This window comes from Pantherophis guttatus, chromosome 4, assembly GCF_059756535.1.
Source record: "Pantherophis guttatus breed Tessera chromosome 4, ASM5975653v1, whole genome shotgun sequence".
Taxonomy (NCBI): domain Eukaryota; kingdom Metazoa; phylum Chordata; class Lepidosauria; order Squamata; family Colubridae; genus Pantherophis; species Pantherophis guttatus.
This window is the reverse complement of record NC_142066.1, coordinates 107,366,946-107,385,036: the sequence shown is the minus strand read 5'-3', so window position 1 is coordinate 107,385,036 and position 18,091 is coordinate 107,366,946. Positions and strand designations below refer to the sequence as shown.

Below are 18,091 nucleotides of genomic sequence, written 5' to 3'. Positions count from 1 at the left end.
ACTACTCTTAATATTTGCTCAAATTAAAAACTGAAAAATTAACTCAATTTTATGGTGTGTATTTAAAGTGTACATTGCATTTGACAATTCCAAAACAGACTTTTTCTGTATTGTACTAATTGATTTCCATAATATTCTTGTTAAACATAGTTTTTTGTTTTGTTCCATCTATAAAGTGAATGTGTGGGAGCATATCAGCATTTGTTTTTGATTGGCTGACAATAAAATTTGCAAACTAATTATAGCATCTGGTTTTGATAACAATTAGAATAATGACGTTGCAAAAATAATAAATATCTGAAGGACAGTGAAGAAGATACCTTCATGCTAGTATACAAGGAGGGCTTATTTAGTATTACAGAGACAAAACTGGCCTACAGGAAAGAGTAAATGAAAAACAGAAAAAAAAATGGGAAGACAAAGTATTACATAGCCAGTATATTAAAAAAAAAAAAAAAGCAGGCAAAGTGGATAATAAAAAGATCTGGTTATGCCTAAAGCAGAGACAGAGGAGCTAATTCTGGCTGAACAAGACCAAATCTTAAAAACAAATTCATAGAATTCAGCAATAGACAGTAGGTGCCATCTCTACAAAGATATTGTGGTTAATTGCCACAAGATCACACAGACTGATTACAGACAACAGCATGACAAAGTAGCAACAATTGGAATTGTATTGGAAGGTCTGCAAGAAACACCATTTTCCTGCAAGCAAGAACTGTTTGTTCTGTTGGATTAAAAAATAGAGAAAGTCATAGAAAATGACTAAAGCTAAACTGCTCTTTAGAATTTAAACAGATAAGCATCTGCCACATACTCTAGACTTAACAACTGTTGTTAAGAAAGACAAAAAAAAGTCTTGATAATGGAGATGGCAGGTACCTGGGGACAGCAAAATAAAAGAGAAAAAACTGGACTTCCGACTGAACTTCTGGTGTCTTTGGAAGCGAGTGCCTCCCTAGCCCCGTTTTGAGCTCTCCCTGTTGGGGCCTTCATTCAAAGCCAAAGCCATCCTGGAGGGGTGAAGCAAAGGGGGACCACCTTGCAGGTTGAGAGGAGCTACATCTCCCCTTCCTGACTTGGAAAACCCCCTTATCCAAAAACTAGGAACCAGCGGCAGTCAAAATGAAGCTGGGGAACAGCCAGAAACCATAAATTTGTGCAGGAGGAGAGAAACAGTGAATGATGTATCATCTGGGTGAGAAAAGATGCTGGGGTAATTTGAGATGGCTTTATGTTCGTGACACTGTGGGGGCACAAATTAACATTACACGAAAGTTATTTCGCACACGACTCCTTAAGGCTGGTGACATGTTAACATACCTGAATTACATGAAAGGCGTTTTTCGAGAGCTACATCAGAAGGAGGTGTTTTTTTCTGAGCAGCAACAGGTTTATATACTGTTATCATCGCTGGATGAGAGCTACGACGATGTAGTAACATCATTTGAAGTCCTCACACAACAAGAACTAACTTTGGCCAATGTAACCTCGATGTGAACAAGCTGGGTATCGTCTAGAGTCAAACTAATTATACACAATGCACTCTAATTTTTCCTCTGGAACTCCACTATCTTCCTGGCATCCTCGGCATCGTCAGCATTCCAGGAGGCCACATCTGGTGGGTTCTGCACTACATCCCATAGCCCCTCTTTGCGCAACAGTAGACTGCATTTGGTGGACCAGGATTTGTAGTTGGTGCCATCCAGCTGGGTAACCAGCGATAAATTTGGAGCTTGACCGTGTGCCATCCTCACCAGGATATGAAATATATCAGAACGCCTGGAGGAGTAATGTGTGTCGCAACTCCCTTATTGCTGTAACTGGTACATAAGACTGGGCCCATAACCAGTGTTGAGGGTAAAACTTCCCTCTGCATAGTAGGCAACAGACTGGACAGCAAAGAGATACACTGCTGGTTAAACACACAGATACTCACAGACTCTGAATGGTGAAAAAAAACATTCTTTACTCTTAGTGAAAAAACAAACTTGGTTTCTCAAAACAATGATAACACGTCTTCCAATAATCATTCTCCAACACAAAACATAGTTTGCTTACAGTTCTCTTCAGTCACACACTGTCCGTCTTCAGAAGATCAATCATCAAATAGCAGGAGCAGGAGCTCCCAGGCTTCCTGTCTACTTTTATGGCTGCCTGATCATAGCACAGCCAATCATTCTTCTTATATCATTTAAAGTCACAAACATAGTTTTCTATATATTACCTACCCAACCGTAGGATAAATATCCAACAAAATCAATCACAATCATTTAAAGCATTCGACATATTCCTATTCTATCTTTTTTATAATTTTCTCATTCAAACTCTAGTTTTCTTGTTGCATATAATTCTACTATTATTATGCATAGCTATATCTTCTCATTTCCAATTAATAGTAAATTTTCATTTATAATTTTTCCACAGTTACATATCCATTTATAGTAAAATATTTATCCTAATATTTATTATATTACATACCAACTAATTATCCAGACTATATCATTCTAATATTAATACAATTATTAAAATATGATCATAACGTATCTATAACTTTTTTCGCCCCTTAACCATTATCTCTTGTCCACATCTAATCCTTTAATCCTACCTTTTTTTTTGACTTGTCTCCAATATTTTTCTCTTGTCTTTTATTCCATCTACTTCAAGGCTTAGTCTGAGCAGGATTGTTGATCAATTAAAAACTCATTTCAGAATAAAAAGTCTAGGGGAGATACAACAATACCTGGGTTTACGAATTGAAAAAAACAGGGGAGGATTTAAATTATCCCAAACTGATAAAATCAATAATTTATTAAAACAATTTAGGATGGAGTTATGTAAACCATCAAAGATACCTATGGTACAAGACTATTGTAACACTGATGTAAACAGTCCGTTGTTTGATAAAGGGATTTACCAATTGCTGGTTGGCAGCTTATCATATATCAGCAATTGGTTTAGGCCCGATATTTCTTATAGTGTTAACCAATTGGCTAGGTTTAACAAGGAACCTACAGAAAGACACTGGCAGGGAGCAAAACGTATTCTATGGTATTTGAAATATATCATGCATCATGCATTATATCTACAACCATCAGAAGATTTACCTGTAATTGCTTACGCGGGTGCTAGTTTCGCAACAGATGTGAATACAAGGAAATCAACCTCAGGAATCGCTATATTTCTGGGAAAGTCTTTTATATGGTGGCGTTCAATTAGACAGAAGTATTTGAGTATGTCTACAATGGAGGCAGAATTTTCTTGTTTATCTCTATTATGTACTGATCTGATTAGTATTAAGCAACTGATACTAGATATAGGAATAAATATAAGAGATACTATAACAGTATACGAAGATAATCAGGCAGCGATACAAATGGCGACGAATATAACTGAAAACTAGAACGAAGCATACAGATCTTTGGTATCTAAATGTAAAAGAGTGTATAATGAACAAGATGATAGAACTTCTATATTGTGCATCAGAAGACAATGTGGCTGATCATTTCACAAAAGCACAGGGAAGTAGGAAACATATAGATACATGTGAACAATATGGTTTGAGATTGTAAATATATTAAGCTACCCAAAGGGGAGAATGAAAGAACAATTCCAATTGTTGCTACTTTGTCATGCTGTTGTCTGTAATCAGTCTGTATGATCTTGTGGCAATTAATCACAAGATCTTTGTAGAGATGGCACCTACTGTCTATTGCTGAATTCTATGAATTTGTTTTTAAGATTTGGTCTTGTTCAGCCAGAATTAGCTCCTCTGTCTCTGCTTTAGGCATAACCAGATCTTTTTATTATCCACTTTGCCTGCTTTTTTAAAGAAAATGATTGGCTGTGCTATGATCAGGCAGCCATAAAAGTAGACAGGAAGCCCAGGAGCTCCTGCTCCTGCTATTTGATGATTGATCTTCTGAAGAGGGACTGTGTGTGACTGAAGAGAACTGTAAGCAAACTATGTTTTGTGTTGGAGAATGATTATTCGAAGACGTGTTATCATTGTTTTGAGAAACCAAGTTTGTTTTTTCACTAAGAGTAAAGAATGTTTTTTTTTTTCACCATTCAGAGTCTGTGAGTATCTGTGTGTTTAACCAGCAATGTATCTCTTTGCTGTCTGGTCTGTTGCCTACTATGCAGAGGGAAGTTTTACCCTCAACATATATTAGAAGTCACTATAATAATGAAAGGAAGAAAGAAAGGAACTTTAATACATATAGAGAGAGGAAGAGTTAAATAATGGAAATATGAATAATAAAACAGATTATCATGTCTTTGCATATAATAATGTGAAGGGTGAAATGTTAAAGAAAGTTTAGAATGGAAGGGTGGTAAAGCAATGTATTAATAATATGGAATGAGGAAAATGGAATGTAATAATTATGATAATGTTTATTTGTATTGAATTGTATGATACTCAGATACCACACCATTCACATAATGATATGTATAAACTATACAAAAATAAAAAACTTGATTTAAAAAAAAAGAAGAGAAAAAAACTGAAAACATAAAAAATATAAAGATCTGCCAATAGAATTAGAGTGGAAGGACCGGTAATAAGTACCACTATTTCAACACTTTTGCAACTTAGAATGGTTGCCGAACAAATGGTCATTAACCAAGAACTACATGTATTAGTTTTTGCCCATTTCATCGTTCTTTTGTTTGGCCAAAAAACTAGCCCATGAAATATCTTAGTTTATAACTGAGCAATGTATGGTTTGCAATTCATCCATTGATCACAAGCTTGCCTATCAATATGTTTCTTCAGTTGGTGAAAATGCTATTAAAATCAATTGCAGTGTTGTTTAAAGGACTACTTCTGTTTTGAATTATAACATTTATTATAGGATTTATATTCACCTATAAGATAATATATAAAATTGACCTCCTTCCTTCTCTTGAAAAGATTTATATTTGTGTCTCTTGTGATATAACATAGCTGAGAAAGATCTAAGAGGATTGTTTCTTTTATTTTAGCAACAAGAACAAGACCCCACAAATCTTTACATCTCAAACTTGCCCATCTCCATGGATGAGCAAGAGTTGGAGAATATGCTTAAACCTTTTGGACATGTCATTTCCACCAGAATATTAAGAGATGCAAATGGCATCAGTAGAGGAGTTGGATTTGCCAGGTAAAAGCTGTTTTTCTTTATTATTGTGCTGAAATTTATTTCCTTTTCTCTTTAGATTTATTTATTTGTGCATGGCAAGGCTATATTTGCTATTGCTGAAAGGGTTTGCAGTCATACAACATGCAGAATAATTCAAGGAACTAAAGGAAATTTATCTGAATGTATGAATAAATCTTTTCCAGAAAATTGAAAAATCACTGCTTGAGAATAAAGTTTATTTTATTTAGTCAAACAACAGTAAAATAACTGGGTGTAATTAAATAGCAATTTAGTTTCAACATGAAGAGAAATAGATGTCATTCTTTCTGAAAACCTGTATATGATTATGCTAGATATTTCTTAATTTAAGATTGAAAAAAAATAGGTGGGAAGAGTGATGTAAAATATAATGAATAAGTAATTCAATAAAACAGAAAAGTGTCTTACTAATTTTGCCAATTGGAATGGGGTATTCTCCGCATAGTAGGGGAACGACTGTCACCTTGGGGTCCAACAGTGCCATGCAGCATGTGACCGAGTCTACAAATTAGCTTAGCTCCGCCCTCCAATCTAGTGTTTCGACTCGGTCTATGCTGGCCGGTCGTGTCTCCCTGTGAAGCCGTCTCCTTTTCTCCTGCTTCAGCCTAGTTTGTTTATTTATTTTTTGTTAAATTTGGACTCTTTTTCCTTTTTATTGCTTTTTTTGGCTACTTTCATCGTCAGCGCTGCGTTTCGCCGCCTCGCGCTCCCCTCAGCCATCGGGTTGAGCGCGGCGGCGCTTTTGCGCGCGTTTTTTTCCGCTTGCAGCCTTCACCATCGGGTAAGACCTCCCTTTTGAAATTGGCGCTGCTATTTATTAGTGAGGAGAGCACTCCGAGATCGCGATTCGGCCTCTTGGTCTGCGATCGAGCTTTTCTCTCCCAGCCTCTGCTCTCCCGCTCTCTGCCGGCTGCCGCTTTAACAGCCCTTCGGCTGGCAGCGTTTTTGAATTGACTGACAGCCTGGACTGCTTTGCATTGGCCGCGATCGCAGTAATAGCCTTGAGCTAGCGATCTCTCTATTGCTGCCTAGATCGCTGAGTTAGCGATAGTTTTCTATTGCTTCTAACTTCAGATTTGAGGCTTGCCCTTTTATTGCTCAGAACAGCAGCGGCATCCCGTTATCAGTGTCGGCGGCCATTTTGAACTATTTGATCCAGCCGGGGCTCCTTCTAAAATGGCGGCTAGACATCAATCGGTTTCCAACCAGTCCAGCAGAGCTTTAAAAAGGCCTGCCCATGATGATCCGTTGGAGGGCCCCTCTCCTAAGCAGCCCAAATCCCATCGGGGCAAAAGTAGCAAGTCTGGCTCTTCATCTTCTAAGGATGAGCAGAGGCGCCACAAGGCCATTGAGAAGGCCTTTAACAAAGCCTTATCTACCGTGGCCCAGACCAATCCTAGCGACCCAGTGATCTCCTCGAGAGCTCGGTCTCCTGCTCCATCTCTGGCGTCCAGTGCCACCTGGGAGCTTTCGCCGGATGGCTCGTTTTCGGCTGAACCGCCTCATGTGCCTGGCGCTGAGCCTCTTTTTCAGACAATTTTGGCTCCTGAGGCTCCCCAAGGGATGATCAGGGACGCTCCGGTTCCAGTGGCTCCTCCAGTGGTCTCGGCTCCGCCCATTCCAGAGACCTTTGAACTCATGCTAGCCAGGGTCATTAAACAAGGACTGGCCCAATGTATGCAACGGCGACATCACTCCTTCTCCTCAGCTTTTACAACATCACCCGGCCGGGGATTCCGTGTCCGAACAAGACCTGGCAGAGTCTATGGTATCCCCGGATCACGCATCTCTGTCTGAGGTGGATGAGGCTCCTGATTCAGCCCTGTCTGATGACGAGGGACTGGTTCCTGATCAAACTCCGTTTATTGGACTTTTCAAACCACAGCTTTTTTGCTCCTTATTATGCAAAGCCATAGTGACTACTTGTTTGGGCACTGTTCCTTCCGTACCACCGGATTCCGTTGTTCCTGACCCGGCTTCGGCGGTCTTTGCAGAGCCTACGGTGGACCCGGAGACCATCCCGGCTCCCAAACATTTCTTAGATGTGTTCCAACGCCAGTGGAACTTACCTGGGGCTGGTCCTAGTCCAAACAGCCTTGACAAGAGACTGTATAATTCTGCTCCCACCCTTTCGGATTTACTGCAGCCTCCTCCAGTGGACGCCCCAATAGTGGCTCTTTGCAATTCCTCTCATCCCGCTGGTCCTCCAGAGGATTCTTTGCACCCGGAAGATCGCAGAGCTGAGAAGATCCTACTCAAGGGTCACCAGGGGGCTGCCTGGGCCATCAAGGCCTCGTCCTCGGCTTCGTTCTTCAACAGAGCCGCTTTGTTATGGATCAAACAACTTCAGGACCGCATTCAGCCTACCGACACTCGTTCCCGTCAGGACTTGAACAAAATTTCAGCCGCATTGGAGTATTCAGCGGACGCCACTCTTAATGCAACTAGATTTGCAGCTAAAGCTTTAAGTTCCAATGTTACATCGCGTTGTCTCCTGTGGCTACGCAACTGGAACGCCGATATGCGGAGCAAGTGGCAATTGGCTTCTGCGGCCTTTACTGCAGGCTCTTTGTTCGGGCCCCCGTTGGAGCCTCTCCTGGTTGAAACTAGAGACCGACGTAAGATTCTTTCCTCGGTTTCCAGACGTGCGGATTCTCGCTTTTCAGCTCTTCCTCAGATCCAGTCCTTTCGTGCTCCCGACTCCGGTCCTTACCAACACCGCTTCCAGCATTCCTTTCCGGCGAGAACCCACTCCCAGGATACCCAGGTTAGACAGGGAAATAGGTTCTTCCCAAAGCGTTCTTTCAGGGGGAGCAGGGGTCGTTTCCAGGGTAGATCCCGCTAATTCTGCTCCCATAGGGGGACGCTTGTCTCTTTTTCTCCATCAGTGGGAGCTTTCTACCTCTGATGCCTGGGTCCTGTCTACTATTAAGTCGGGGCTTTATCTAGAGTTCCTTTCTACCCCTCCTTCTGTTTTCCTTCCCTGCCCCATTCCACGGGATGTCACTAAGAGGGCCTTGGTGTCTTCAGCTATTTCCCATCTTTTGGACTTAAGGGCCGTCCAGAAGGTTCCTCGGGAGCAGTGGGGCCAGGGGTTCTACTCCCGCTTGTTTCTTGTTAAGAAGTCCTCGGGGGGTTGGCGTCCCATCCTAGATTTGACGGCTTTGAACCGGTACGTTACTTACCGCCAGTTCAAAATGCATTCCTTGTCCACCATTTTGGAATGTATTCGCCCAGGGGATTTGCTCTTCTCTATAGATTTAACCGAGGCATACCTTCATATATGTATCGCTCCTTCCCACCGTCAGTATCTCCGTTTTAGTTTTTTGGGACACCATTACCAGTATAGGGCCCTACCCTTCGGGTTGTCGTCTGCCCCGAGGGTCTTCACTAAGATTATGGCCGCCCTCATCGGGCATATCCGGACCTTTTCTATATGTGTACAATTTTATTTGGACGACATTTTGGTTCAGTCCTCGTCCTTCCCTTCCGCTCAACGGGATTTAGATCTTGTTTTATCCACCTTGCAGGCTCATGGCTTCTCGATTAACTGGTCCAAGAGCCAGCTTGCTCCTAGTTCCCGTATTCTCCACCTAGGGGCTACTATAGACTCAGTTTCATCGTTAGTCTTCCTTTCCCCAGAACGCCAAGTTAGTCTTTCCTCATTGGCTTCTCAGTGTTTAGCAGAGGGTTCCTGTTCTGTTCTTAAACTGTCCCGTTCGTTGGGGAAAATGGTCTCCGCCTTTGGAATAGTTCCCTGGTCTCAATTGCATAGCAGGCAGTTCCAGTGGTTCCTGCTTCCTCACCAACGGGCCGGCCACAGCTCCTCGCTCATCCTCCTGCGGTTGACCCCTCAAGTGTCCTCATCCCTGCGGTGGTGGACATCCGACGCCATTGCTCAGGGCAGTTGCTTTCGCGAACCCCATCGTCTTTCTCTGGTGACCGATGCCAGCCTTCAGGGTTGGGGGGCACATCTGCTTCAGCATCAGGCTCAGGGCCTCTGGACTGTACAAGAACGTCGAAGCAACATCAACTTCTTGGAGCTGCGGGCCGTCCGTCTGGCCCTCCTTCATTTCCAGCACCTCGTGGAGGGCAGGGACATTCTGGTCCTAACGGACAACATTTCCACGAAAGCCCATCTGAACAGACAGGGGGGGGACTCATTCCAGGTTACTTCTAGCAGAGTCCCTACGCCTCGGCTTCTTGGCCGAATGTCATCTTCGGTCTCTCAAGGCAGACTACATCACAGGAGCTTCGAACGTTCAGGCGGACGCTCTCAGTTGCCACGTTCTAGATCCTGGAGAATGGAGCATTCGTCAGCCCCTTTTTCAGGAAATCACGGGCAGATTTGGGACTCCTGTTGTCGATTTATTCGCCACCTCTTCGAACCACCGGGTTCCCCGGTTCTTCTCCCGGTATCCGGACCCTCGGGCGGAAGCCACAAACGCCCTCCACAGTCCTTGGCCGTCCGGCCTATTCTATGCGTTTCCCCCTCTGCCTCTCCTGGCGTGGGTGATTCAGAAGCTCCTGGACGAGAGGGCAGAACTGATCCTCATTGCCCCGCACTGGCCTCGTCAACCGTGGTACGCGGACCTTTGCTCCCTGTCTATAGCGACTCCATGGCGCATTCCTCGACACAGTCTCTCTCTCTCTTCCAAGGGGTTCTTCAGCATCCGGACCCGACGAGCCTCCAGTTGACTGTTTGGAAGCTGAGCAGCACCTGTTAGCCGACGCTGCTGTTCCTCCGCGGGTCATTTCCATTATGCAGGCGGCCCGCCACGGTTCGACTACGAGAATATATGAGGCAACCTGGAACGCTTTCTCCTCCTGGTGTAGTCGCTTGGGGATAAATCCGATGACGGCCTCAATCATTGCGGTCCTTTCCTTTCTTTTGGAGGGCTTTGACGCTGGGTTGGCTCCTTCCACTCTCCGTCGCCAGGTGGCGGCGCTTTCGACGGTTTTGACTTGTGGATCCAAGGAATCTCTCACCCATCATCTGCTCATCAGGACCTTCTTGCGAGGAGCGTCCAATTTACGGCCTCCGGTGGTCCATCGGTTTCTGACATGGAATTTGAATTCAGTTCTCAGAGCTCTAACTGACTCTCCCTTTGAGCCCCTCCGGGAGGTCTCTCTGCGTTTTCTGTCCTTCAAAGTTTTGTTTTTAGTGGTGATCACCTTGGCTCGTTGTATCTCTGAGTTGAGAGCCCTTTCCATATGCCAGGATCTTTGTATATTCCACAAGGACAGAGTGGTGCTCCGCCTTGACCCAGCCTTCCTACCCAAAGTCAATTCCCTTTTTCATCGGTCACAGGAACTGGTCCTTCCTAACTTTTGCCCTCGTCCTTCTCATCCCCTCGAACGATCCTGGCATACTCTAGATGTACGACGAGCCCTCCGCATCTACCTTTCTCGGACAAGTTCATTCCGTAAAACGGAGGCACTGTTCGTGTCCTTCCAGTCGGATTCCATTGGATCCCAGGTCTCTGGATCTACCCTGGGTCGCTGGATTCGGGCCACTATTGCAACCGCTTACCAACGGCTTCATCTGCTGATGCCTCCTCGGATTACGACTCACTCGACTCGGAGTGCGGCGACCTCGGCAGCTTGGGCCACCCGCGCTTCAGTGGATGAGGTGTGCTGGGCAGCCACCTGGACGTCTATCACGCCCTTTATCCGGCATTACAGAGTTGATGCGTTTGCTTCTTCAGATGCTGCCTTCGGCTGTCGAGTCTTACAGGTGGTTCATCGTTCCTGACTCCTTCTTCCTCAGCCTGCGCAACTCCTTTCCCGCCCTGGAGGACATTCAGCTCTGGTATGTCCCCAAGGTGACAGCTGTTCTCCTACTATGCGGAGAATGGACGTTGGACTTACCTGATACGTCCGTTCTCGTTGTAGGGGAACGGCTGTCACGCCCTCCCTTCTGGTCCCACGGGGTGGGAGGTGTACTAACTCTTTCTCGTTCCAGGGAGACACGTCAGTCTACATCAACGCCCTCGCCGAAACACTGGATTGGAGGGCGGAGCTAAGCTAATTTGTAGACTCGGTCACATGCTGCATGGCACTGTCAGACCCCAAGGTGACAGCCGTTCCCCTACAACGAGAACGGACGTATCAGGTAAGTCCAACGTCCATTCCAGGATCATCATTGTCAGCCATTCAGTCATGCCTGATCTTCAGCCATGCTATGAATCAGGACTCTCCATGCCCCTCTGTCTCATACCACCTTCAGATTCACCATAGTCATCACAGTGTTATCTTTTATAGCACCTAGCCAGTGGGTGCTAGGTGGCCTCTTTTCTTTTTTCCAATGATCGCTCCCAGCATGACTGATCTTTTTTGAATGAGTCAAGTTTCATGACATGACTAAAGTATGACAGTCTGTGTTTGGCAATCTTGGCTTGAAGTGATAATTTTGGTGAGCTTAATTCTAGGACTTCTTTGTTTGTTTGTTTTGCAGTCCATGGGATATGTAATAGTTATTTCCAGCACCACAGTTCAAAGGCATCCACCCTTCTCCTATCTACCTTTTTCACAATCCAAGTTTCACAGCCATTAATAGCAGTTGGAAAAATTATTATGTTAATCTGCATTTGGTTGTGAGGCTGATGTCTTTACTCTTCCAGATGTTATTCATACCAGTCATTGCAGTTCTTCCAAGTGTTATATGCCTTCTGATCTCAGAGCTACATTCACCACTTTGGTCAATTTTTGAGGATTTCCTCTACATTTCCAGAATATAAAAAGTTAATTAGGGGATATCACACACATCTGTACCCATCTGAGTGGCAGTTGTAGATTTTGTGTATTGGTTTCAAGAACATTTTGTGGGTTATGCTGAAATTCCCAATACATCTTATAAGTAAACCCTGGGGAATACAGCTGGATTAATTCAAAATAAATAAGAATGAGATATATTACTAGTGATAAAGCACATTAGTAATACAACATATATGAAATCAGCTTTGAATACCACAGCACATTAGCTTCCTTCAAACTTTACATTCAGAGACAATATAAAGATTCATAAGAAATCTATTTTAAAATTAGTGAAGATGAAATAGTCTGGTTTTTAAAAAAATGTTCTGTACAATTTAGCATTAGATTAAATTATATTGTAATGAATAAATACATCCAGCTTTTCCCCAATCATTTCCTTAGTTCTTCTAAATTTGTTCCATATGGAACTCAGTTTATTATTCCACACATCTGTGTTTTCCCTATAGCATTCCTGAAATATTCCACAATTTTCTTCTTGTGTATTATATATTGTAGAAGAGAAATAATGCCAGATTTTTATCTTTAGTTTTTGATTCAGGTAAATTTAGATTTAATTTCATGATTTTTGTGCCTATCTTAAGATTCAAGAAGAATTCTGGAAAGAAGAAATAAGAATCAATTGAAAATCAACATCAAAAGCTCTATCAGCCAGACATGTTTTGTATGAATTATTTCCTTTCAGTGCAAAATAAAAATCACCCTGGATTTTAAAAATATATTTAAAAGACCCACATGGGAAGAAATATTGGATTTGGAGGGAAAATGTTGACAGCTGTTTCATTCATCGTTGTATGAAGCAGAATATTTACTTCATTGCGGGTAATGTGAGCTTCCTCTGTGCTAATAAAGTGGCATAAGTTAATAGGCAATGCAACTTCACCTTTCTTCCTTGATATATATATTAAAAAAACACTACTTGCAAGAAAATGTTGAAATAACATTGTCTGCATTTAAATGGCAAACAGAATGAAGGATGAAGTGCTCTTCTTCTTATATAATTCTTTAAGTTGCTTTACTAAAAATTTGCTAGCGGGAGAGCTGGCTCTGGAACATTAACTTGCATTTGGAAGTCAGGTTTTTCAACTGGAATCCATTTAACAGAATCTGGAGAAAAGAGAAGATGGCATGTTATACTTTTCAAAGAGAGTTTGTTGTATTCCAGCAAGCAATGCTGTAAATTTTTCTTCAAGATATGTTTTTATACTGTATAATATAACTATGTATTACATTCCAATGGATATACTGTTTTTCTTCAGTGAGGTACAGCTTTATCAGTCAAATGGGATGGTTAGGATAATTTTCCTTGTGTTTCTAGCATCAAAAAGAACAAAAGCCTCATTCAAACTTTCAAAAATTACAATGCTGACTATATGAACATTTCAGTTATAATTGCCTGCCACCAATGTCATTCAAATAGCAAAAGATTCCTTTAAAAAAAAAAAAAAGATTTATATGCCGCCCTTCTTCAGAGACTCAGGGCGGCTTACAGTGCGTTAAGCAATAGCCTTCATACTTTTGTATATTTTATACAAAGTCAGCTTATTGCCTCCACAAACTTGGTCCTCAATTTACCTACCTTAGAAAGGATGGAAGGCTGAGTCAACCTTGAGCCTGGCAAGATTCAAACTTACTTTAATTGCAGACAGCTGGTGTTAAATTACAGTGCCTTGTCTGCAGAACTATCCAGGCTCCTTCCTTATTGTCCAGGTATGTGTTGTGTATAATTATCTGCAAGAAAAGGAGATTTAACTCTATAGTACAGTTGAATACATGCCAGTCTGCAAAAGTCAAAGGTAAAGAATAAAAAAAAAATTATTTCCCTTTCTTGTGTCATATATCTTAAATTAACATCCCTAATGGCATTTTGTAGTAAATTCATATGGAAAACAGGACAAAATGAAGGAAAATGCTGACAAATAAAATTCACCAATTTTATTGCTACTGGATACACCCTTTTACTAATTATCTTGAAAGAGAGATTAAATCAATCATTGTTTATTTTTATGATATCTCTTTACCTATTCAGAAATAGTAGATTTTTAAAAAGATTAGTTAAAATTTTATTAGGAAAGTATAACAACAATAAAAGTAATAGGAGAAAATGATAGTACAATAAAAAATTATATATAGCACACAGTGATAAAAATAAATGTTGGGAAGAAACTATAGAAGACCAAAAATATCTGCTGTTACAACATTCCTGTGAGATAGCTTGGAGCCTGGTTTATTTTAACTGGTCTGTACATAATAAGAGTAGCTTTTGTGATTCTGTGCTTCTGTGATTCTACTGCTTCTGTGACTTCTAGTTCTGATCCTTTTTGGGCTTGTATTTGCTATCACGTTGCAAGAGGTGCATGGATATTGTATACATGCATCATGCTTTATATTATTGTATATAAACAAGTTTCTTCTATAAATTAATCCTGCTGAATTATTTACTTGTGCGCTGGTTGGATTGCTGCAAACTCTGAAAGGTAATGGGACCAGACCAGACCAAGCACACAGTAAGACTGAACTGTAATTAAGCTGAAGAACAGCCTGTGTTATAAGGAAAAGAGAACAAGGCTGAGAAGGCTTGCAGGATTACTGTTGAGTTCAAGGAGAGCTCTCTGCCTTGATTGGGACAGAAGAATTATATTATTTGGGCTGCAAAAATGGAATGCTTCTTGAAGGCTAAGAAGCTCTGGGATATTGTTATTAATCCACCCCAGGCACCATTAAGCAGCTACAGATCAAAGGCAGCATGATAAGGCACTGGCCTATATCATCTTAAGTTTAGAAGATGAATTCCTCTATATTAATATTATATTTATATAAATATAAAAATTATACATTTTCTTTTGTTATACATCACATTTCCATTTCTGCAACCACAGTGTACTGTCCATACCAAATCTCTTTTGAATACACATAATATTATACACCTTAATTATTGCCATTATTTTCATTGTATTTACAATATGATCTTCACTCTTGGTCGTTCTATACAATTTAATCTGTAATCAAATCCAATAATAATAATAATAATAATAATAATAATAATAATAATAATAATAATAATGTTACGCATATATATATATATATATATATATATATATATATATATATATATATACATACATACATACATACATTTAACTCTATTCTATTAATGATTATTAATTATAAATTTACTAACTTTTGCTTCTGTTTTCTAACCACTTATAAAATAAGTCCCATGTTAAATACCGTATTTTTCGGAATATAGGATGTTCTGGACTATAAGACCCATCTACCTTTTTGGGGGAGGAAAAAAATAATCTGCCTCTGCCTCCCGGCAATTTGCCTCCTTGCAGCAAACAGCCCATTTCAGCTTCAGCTTCAGCACAGCCTGATTAGCACAAGCAGCTGATTGTCGGTTGGATCGGCTTCCTGAAGATCAGCTGTTTCAGGTTGCAGGGATTGCCATAGCCTATTGCCGCCTCTGCGCGCCCCATTTCCCGGCGGGTGGGCGGGGCTACATTCAGTGTATAAGATGCATCCAAATTTTCACCCTCTTTTTGGGGGGGGGAGGAAGTGCGTCTTATACTCCAAAAAATATGGTAATACTCTGATTCCTCTTTGTCCTTGTATTGTTATATTTCCCCGGTATTACCTAGTAGAACAATTCTGATTTTAAATCGATTTGTTGTGCTATCATTTCTTCTAACCACCTTTTTATCTTTAATCAATATTTTTTTGCCATTGGACAAGTCTACCACATGTGGTAATAGGACCTCAATATCTGTTTACATTTTCAGCACTCTGGCGATATTTTTTGGAACATCTTTGCCATTCTTGCTGATGGCAAATGCCATCTGTAGAACATTTTATAAAGGTTTTCTTTGTATACTGTTGACATCAATAGTTTGTAATTTCTTTCCCAAAGTTTTTGCCAATTGTCTAATTCTATATTGTATCCAAAGTTTTTGGCCCATACTATCATAGTTTCTTTTATATGTTCTTCTTCCATTTTAAAATTCAATACATAATTATAAATTTTCTTTATTTATCATCTGTCCCTAGGAATATCTGATCTAATTCTAGGGGTTCTTTGTAAAATCCATATATTTCTGCATCTTTCTTATGTCTCGTTTGTATTTGAATATGTGGCCACCAGTCCAGATTAATTCTTTGATTTTTTTAGTTACTGTTTTGATTTTAAGTCCCCTTGTTCTTTAAGATGTCTTTGTACCTTATGATTTTTTTCCCCAGTTTTAAAACATTAGGATGTATTAGTGCTTCCATCGTAGATAGCCAGACTGGTATTTTCATACAATGATTATGTTTGACTTTTTCCCATACTGAAATCAGTGCATTCCTGATATAATGCTGTTGGAAGTATCTGTGTATTTTACTTTTCCCATACCATACAAATGTGTGCCACCCCAATTGTAAGTCATATTCTTCTAACGTCAATATTCTTTTGTTCCTCAGATTTATCCACTCTTTCACCCATGTGAGCACATAGGCCTGGTAGTACAGCTCCCAGTCTGGTAGCCCAACACCCCCACCCCCTATTTTTGGTGTTTTGTAGCATTTTCAGTTTGATTCTTGGTTTTTTACCTTGCTAGACGAACTTTAGAATCAATTTGTTTAAGTCCTCAAAGAACTTTTTCCCTAGTTTTTTGGGGTTGCTTGGAATAAAAACAACAGTTTCAGTAGGATATTCATTTTTGTTCTGACTATCCTTCCGACTAACGACAACTGTAAATTTCTCCATTTTTCCAAATCTGTCTTTATTTGTTGTAATAATTTAATGTAGTTGTCTTCTTTGATAGTTATACATCTTGCTGTTAACCAGATTCCCAAGTATTTAACTTTTTTAGTTACCTGCATATCCATCTTTTCCATCAGTTCATTTTTCTGTTTGGTTGTAAGATACTTTGTCAAAATTTTAGTCTTTTCCTTGTTTATTTTTAGTTCTGACACTTCACCAAACTCTTCTATTCTTTTTATTAATTTGGGTCCCATTTCTAGGGGTTCCTCCAAAATGAATACTAAGTCATCTACGAATGCTTGTACTTTGTAATGTTCTCATTTGTTTCCAAACCTTTTATTTTTGGATCTTGTCTAATCTTTCTAAGCAAGTCTTCCAGGATTAGTATGAATAATAGAGGAGATAGTAGACATCCTTGCCTTGTGCCTTTACTTATGCTAAAATTTTCTGTTGTCTCCCCATTTACTAACACTTTTGCTGTTTGTTTGGAATATATTGCTTGGATTGTATTTACAAAGTTTTCGCCAAAGTACATGCCCTTCAATTGTAGCGTCGTAAACTCCCAGTTAAAATGAACAATTCTTGAAAGTTGCTGATTTAAAAACTGCAAAGGAGGTTTGGCTGAAATTGAGAAGTGTGCATGTGAATGTGTCAGCATGCAATATTGTGCAATTATCAAGACAATTATACATAGCTTGCTTGCTACCACAAGAAAGTGGGGAGAAGCATTTGCTGCACATGCAGACTTTATTTATTGAGTTGGAACAGCTTGGAATGTAGATTCCTGAATCTCAGAAGGTGTTGTTGGTGTTAGATATCTTGATAAAACATGGGACATTGTTTCAGCTGTTTTTGAGTGTAAACCAGAACAGGGCTTAAAAATGGAAGCCCTTAAAGCCTGTTTGATTTCTGAAGAAAACAAATACCATTTTAGAAGAAGTTACAAAGAGAAATTCCTTAGGTGGGGGCCCAAGGAGCAGAGAGAGAAAAGCAACAGACAAGATGTCTGCAGAGATCAGATTACAGCCCAGCAAAGATTTTCTAAGAAGCAAGAAATAGAATAGCAACACCGGAGGTGTTTCATCTATGGTGATAAGAGTCATTTAAAGAAAGACTGTTTGCAAAGAAGAAAAACAATAGATGGACAAGATGCGGTTGCAAAAGTTCGCTAATGTAATAGCAGAGATAAATGGTTAATAGACAGTGGAGCTAGTCAAACAATTGTTAATCTAAATTGTTTTTCAGAATGGATCCAGCTGGAGGAGATGCAGTAGCTTTGGCAAATGGCCAGAAGGCTAAAGTCATAGGAAAAGGCAGTGTGCTGATTCCATATCTGGAGGAAAAGTTTATTTTCCTCCAGATTGTCAGGGTAATGATGATTTAAAGCTAGCCACCCCTTTGAGGATGAGTC

At 40.5% G+C, this 18,091-nt stretch overlaps 1 protein-coding gene across 3 annotated transcripts in view; it reads left to right on the top strand.

The window, feature by feature from the left end:
* Window positions 1-18,091, top strand: part of RBMS3 (RNA binding motif single stranded interacting protein 3) — a 937,042-nt gene that overhangs the window by 599,874 nt on the left and 319,077 nt on the right. For all 3 annotated transcript variants that reach the window (XR_004588862.3, XM_060685802.2, XM_034404015.2), the window contains exon 5: window positions 4,990-5,147. Coding sequence is in view for 2 of the 3 variants with exons in the window: in XM_060685802.2 (XP_060541785.1) it covers window positions 4,990-5,147 (158 nt within the window). In the remaining variant the exon portion in view is untranslated. The remainder of the gene's footprint in view (window positions 1-4,989; window positions 5,148-18,091) is intronic.